The following is a 6,084-nucleotide window of genomic DNA, read 5'->3' on the forward strand; positions in this document are numbered from 1 at the left end:
TGGAGATGGGTGCTTGAGCCTGCTTCAAAACAAAATTGGCCAATGTGATCTGTTTTAGAAAAAGTCACCTGTTTACAACGAATGAACAAGGAAACAAATTGGGTCACCATAAAACAATTCACAACAGGCTAGCGACTAGCTCACCAGCAGAACAAGAGGCATCGTCCATAGGAAACAGACCACCCTGTGGCTATACTGAAATTGGTTTTAGATTAAATCATGCAGCGAAGGAACCCTTATGCCTTTCAAACCTTTGGTGGTGAGGATCCCCCTCCAGGTCAACCAACAAATGCATGGCCTGTGTCCTTTTCAGAATGCAGGATTGAGAAGAAATTGGGCTGGCTGAAAGTCTGCCATTTTGTGATTGTCAGCATGCTTTTCATAGCACTGTCAGCGCTTGTGTTCGGTATATGTTACCTACGCCAACTCCAACATGATGTTGAGCAGATGAAGTTGGTAAGTTGTCAAATTGCAGAGTATTGGAAATGTATGTACAAAAGAAGACATCAGAGCCAATTATGCTAAACACTTGTAATATTTTCAGAAAATCGATGGCACTCCACAAAATAGCGCAGAGAAGCAAATTGGTGAGTACAATTTTTTTCAGAAAACATCTTGAAGAAAAATTCATGTTAAATCACACAACTGATGCCTTTTTTCTTCACTGAGGGGATATTATAGCTTGTGAAGCTAATGAGATCTAAATTTGCTATGTTGTAGGTGCTGAAGAGCTGAGGGTCATTAAACCAAAGAATGAAGTTAAAATGGCTGCCCACCTCACAGGTCTGTAGATATTCTCGTGTGTTTCATAGGGACGAACAAGTAAAAAAACGAAACCAGTTATTGGGAAAGAATAAGGAAAAGTAAATATGTGGGAAAAATAAGTAAAAAGTTAATAGCTATGATAAAACACAATAAAAAAGAGGTAAAGAGAATTCAGAGCGATAAGAAGAAAGAGAAAGGAAGTGGTTTTTTTTAAAGCGGTAAATGTATATCTGGAAATTGTGGACAATTATTTCAGAGTGCTTGACCATAAAAGATTATGTGAACATCTAAAGTAGTTATGGTTTTTTCAACATGTTTAAAGAAGCGTTAGATAACATATTTGCCAAACTTTGATATGCAATTGCAGGAAAAGCATCAACCAATAATTCCCAAAGGCTGAACTGGGAGATTTATTTGGGTCATGCCTTCACACGGGGGATTCAGTACAAGGGTGGAGCACTGATCATCAATGAAACCGGACATTACTTTATTTACGCAAAAGTCTATTTCCGTGGAAGGGAGTGCAGGCCAGACCCGTTGCAACAAACTGTGGTCAAACGCAATGAGTATTATTACCAAGGAGACGTGGGTCTCATGGAAGTCACTGCGGTGAACTACTGTAGTGGCTCAGGAGCATGGGGAAAGAACACCTTTCAGGCTGGAATATTCCATCTGAGTGAAGGAGCGCAGCTGTTTGTCAAGGTCTCACATCCAAGCATGGTTAGTGATGATGAGTTAATGACTTTCTTTGGACTATACAAGATTTGAATCAGGCCCATGTGGCCTCCAAGCTTATTAGTGACCTTTGAACTTCAGATCACAATGCTGCACAGTAACTAACGTGCCATCAGGAGGTTCAAAGGTTTGCTCAAACTTTTTCCATCTGCTAATTGTTTTGCTCTCGCACTATTTTTTTTGAAACGCTCGCTATAAGTGGCAGGGTATTTGAAGTTGAAGAAGTCTGCAGAATGTAAGATTTAAACATGTCATCTTGCAATTAAAATATGTACTTCAAGATTATATTGTTCATTTACACTTTCCCCATTTCCAGTTTTTGTTCCTTAAGTTGAGGTACAGTTCAATGGACACGAATAGCCTTCAAAATTGTCCAGTGTAAATAATAATTTTTCATGTCAGGTTAGACAGTGTGCATTACCAAATTATTTTTACCAGAGGAAGGGAGGTATCATCTTTGATCCCAACAGTTATTCGCCAGATACCCATCTCCCACCTTGATTCAGTTACCTTTTAATACCTGTACCTAACAGAGACCTATCAATCGCAGTTTGGCCATTTTCCATTGCCATTGTCATGGCAACATTTAGGCAGAGAGATTTCCAGGTTTCCGCTACCTTTTGTACCTTCTGATTTTTATCCCCAAACAGTCCAGTTTTCTAATAATAAGGTTATTCTCACTTTTTTGGTCTGTCCCATCCGAGGAAATTGTTTATCTCTATCAAGCAGACAAATCTTCTGAAGTACCGCAATTATACCACTTCTATACTCAAGGAAATGCAAGCCTAATTTGAAACCTTTTAAACCTGCTGGTATCATTCTAGTAAATCTGCACTGGCCCCTCCATTGTCAATAAATCCTTTCTGAGTTATGGAGAATGCATTTTACAAGGTGAAGCCTAATGAAGCATGCAACTGAAATATGTTTTGCATCCCTATGTAACCCAGCCTACTTAAGATAAAGGCTAACACTCCGTTAGCCTTTATAATTAGATTTTGTATTCCCTGTTGGTGATTCCTGGACATGAACACTTAAATCTTTCTGCTCTTCGGTAGTTCTTAACTTTTTTACCACTTTTTAAGTGAAAGACAGAGTGTGAAAAACATCAATGGGCCTGGTATTACAAAGTTGCCACCTAGGAGAAGAATGCCAACTCCAAAACAATGCATGGCTACATCATGATGTGATTGCCCCTGAGTAGGTCTTCCAGCCATAAGTCCTTACTTTTTATGGTGTATATTGCTTTCTGATTTCTATTCAACACTTTTAACTGGGGAGTGATTGCACCATTGACTCAGGGAACATGGACCCAGGAAGACTGGTGTCCTGATTTTATAGGTTTAAACTGAATGGCTCCTTGTTGGCTGGCCGGGGCACGATGGACCTAATGGCTTCCTTCGATGTTGTAAATTTCCGTGATTTGAAGGTGGGAAACCTCATAAATTTAAAACCAATCAAAGATTGAATTTGCAGGAAAGCAATTAAAACAAAAAATTATCACTCCTAAAGTAGCTTACCCATTTAAAGTTTTGTTTTAAAATAAGACTATGAAATTCTGTTTCTTTTCCTGCAGTTGAGGTTGTACGGGACTATTTCCACCTTGCCTAGGTAGGGTGGCCATATGTCCCCTATTCCAATGCTGTGGAATAATGCGCTATGATGCCATGACAATGGAACTTCCTCCCCAGTGGGGCAGCAGTTAACATCTGCTCACTGACTCCCATGTCAATCAGGAGCTGCTTCAGTCGTGCTGCGCCATTGTTTATTGCATCAGTGCGCTGCACCTTTGCGTTGTCCATGGACAGACCCTGCAATGAGGATTTGTTGCCTTATCAGGTTAGAAACGCTGATGGGAGCTGCCACACATTATATTCCTCCTGAAAGCATTGCTTGTGCGCACAGCAATGATATTTTTTCCCACACAAATCACCATGCCACAACTGAATCTCGAAATGGGGCTGGGGTTGATTTCTATACTGCCTTTCCAGAGTTGGTTCTTTGCACGTCGGTTAAGCTTTGACAATATGGGAATGGTTTTATGTTTTGCTAACTTTGCTGTTTATTGTACTGGCACAAGCTATGTTCATAATCAAATTCATCATATGTTCTAAAGTCACTTTGTAATTGGAAAAAGTGCATCTGATGTCATTTCAAAATAAAGCTTTAATAGTTGCATTTATTTTTGCATCTTTATGTGAATACTTGAAACCTATGACAATGATATCTCAACACCACATTAGCAGTGAGTTGGATGTCACATGGCAGTTAACTGTTCAGAAATGAGTGGTAGTGAGCATTCAGCATGTAACCTATCACATCTTTGGTTCAAGGCAGATTCTCCATAGTTTGTTGAGCATGATTAAATACTGGCAACCATAGCGGGCAGCATGGTGGCACAGTGCTTCACACTGCTGCCTCACATTATCAGAGACACAGGTTCGATTCCCGACTCAGGTCACTGCCTGTGCAGAGTCTGCATGTCCTCCCCGTGTGGGTTTCCTCCGGGCGCCCTGGTTTCCTGAAAGATGTGCTGGTTAGGTGCATTGGCCATGCTAAATTCTCCCTCAGTGTACCCGACCAGGTGCTAGAATGTGGTGACTTCATTGCAATGTTAATGTAAGCCTACTGGTGACAATAATAAATAAACTTAAAAAGAACCAAATAAAAATCATCATCTTGTGTATAACATGCTGTGAATCAGGAGACTGCCAGAAAAAGGCTTTAATATGTATAACAATTAAATATGCATAAATACTTGTACATCCAATCAAAGAAGGATCACTCACTGTTGAAGCTGTTGAGGCAAATAGGTTGCAGTCAACCAGCTTTTCTATGTGGTTGGACAGGGAGGGTCTGGTCTTACCAGTGGTGCTCTAAAGTAAAATGTTAAACTTTGAGGCTATTTTCTTAATCTTACACAAATTTCCCCTGAAAGTGATTCACTGGAAACCAAACTCTCCACTCCTTTTGTGTGTAGTTTCTTTCTATAGACCAGTCTCTTGGTGTTTTCGCAAGTTCCTTTAAAGTGGTTTTGGTGCCACGTTTCATTGGCACAGCAGAATAACCACTCTTTAGGTCCAGGATCGAGGCATTCATTGTTCATCGATCAAAAAGTGATTTCAGATTGTAGCAACATTTTTAGAGTTTTCTTTTGAGTTTGGTCGTCGCTTTTTGGAGGAAAAAAGACACTGGACTCTTCAAAGAAGTTCCAGTTTGGCCACAGCGTGGTGCCCCAGCAGTTAGCACTGCTGCTGCACAGCGCCAGGGTCTTGGGTTTGATTCCCAGCTTGGGTCACTCTGTGCGCATTCTCCCTGTGTCTGTGTGGGTTTCCTCCCACAGTCTGAAAGACATGCTTGTTTGGTACATTGACCAATTCTCCCTCAGTGTACCCGAACAGGTTCCCGAGTGTGGCGACTAGGGATTTTCACAGTAACTTCATTGCAGTGTTAAGGTAAGCCTACTTGTGATACTAATAATAAACTTTAAAATTATTCATCCATCTGCCAACTGAGATAACAGATCAAGGCTCTCTCGGCCTGCCCGATGTAGATGCAAAACCTCCCATCGCACTTCTGAAGAAATGCGGAGGAATTCTCCCTTTTCTTTTGGTCAATTTTTATCCCTCAACCAAAACCAGATAGTTTGGTTGCTATCACAATGCTGTTTGTTGGACATTGCTGAACACAAATTGACGGCTGTTTCATACATTTTTAAAAAATGACTGCACTTCCAAATTACCTCTTTTGCTGTAAAGCACTTTGGAACACTTTGAAATTATGAAAGACACTACATAAATGCAAGTTTATTCTTTCTTTCTTTTTACTTTTCTGTCTGCCTTCCCGCCTTTCTTTCTTTCTTTTTCCTTTCCTTTCATTCCTTCCTTTCTTTTCTTTTTTCCTTTCAATTTTAGATTTCAAATTTGGATTAGCTACTTTAAAAAAAAATGGATTCGCTACTTTTAAGTTGCAGTTACATGTTTTGGCTGAGACAAGAAGCAGTTTAGGAGGCCATTTGGAATAAATCATTTTTTAATTAAATTAGATGACCCACTAGTGTGTTGAAGAAAGAAGCATTCTTCACTTTGAATTATTACATAAGGATGTACTGATACAAAGAACAAAGAACAAAGAACAACACAGCACGGGAAACAGGCCCTTCGGCCCAACGAGCCCGCGCCGCCGTCCTACTATCTCAGTGACCTATTCATGATTTTAGTCTACGCCTAACGTGCGAGGATCAGGGAAGTCCAATTTAGGGACAATTTAGTACCCAATCAATCAGCCTAAAAGCACATCTTTGGGGGATGTGGGAGGAAACCGGAGCACCCGGAGGAAACCCACGCAACCACGGGGAGAACGTGCAAACTCCCACAGACACAGGCCCAAATCCATGTGTCCGCACAGCAACAGAGATAGTCTCTGAACTGTCATGTTGCCCTCGAGATGGATGAATGAGTCTTGCCATAAAAACTGTTTTTTGTTTCAAAATTACTGTGAAGTAAAACACCTTATTAATTTTTATCAAGCTTTCTCCAGCCAGATGTTTGTTCGCTTTGTTTTTGGAGGGGTTAAAGAAATATGCAG

General features: G+C 40.5%; 1 protein-coding gene across 2 annotated transcripts in view; it reads left to right on the top strand.

Moving 5' to 3' along the window:
* The window catches only part of LOC145348405 (tumor necrosis factor ligand superfamily member 6-like), a 37,583-nt gene extending 34,950 nt beyond the window's left edge, over nt 1-2,633 (top strand). Inside the window, exons 1-4 of one of the 2 annotated variants that reach the window (XM_080196625.1) lie at nt 104-456; nt 545-587; nt 721-783; nt 1,133-2,633. In XM_080196625.1, the coding sequence (XP_080052751.1) occupies nt 220-456; nt 545-587; nt 721-783; nt 1,133-1,533 (744 nt within the window). In that variant the 5' untranslated portion in view covers nt 104-219 and the 3' untranslated portion in view covers nt 1,534-2,633. Of the gene's footprint in view, nt 1-103; nt 457-544; nt 588-720; nt 784-1,132 lie in introns of those variants that run through there. The other variant, XM_080196626.1, reaches the window with a different exon arrangement.
* The last annotated feature ends 3,451 nt before the right edge of the window (nt 2,634-6,084 follow it).

Source organism: Carcharhinus amblyrhynchos, chromosome 9 (assembly GCF_965287045.1).
Source record: "Carcharhinus amblyrhynchos chromosome 9, sCarAmb.v2.hapA, whole genome shotgun sequence".
In the NCBI taxonomy this organism is placed as follows: domain Eukaryota; kingdom Metazoa; phylum Chordata; class Chondrichthyes; order Carcharhiniformes; family Carcharhinidae; genus Carcharhinus; species Carcharhinus amblyrhynchos.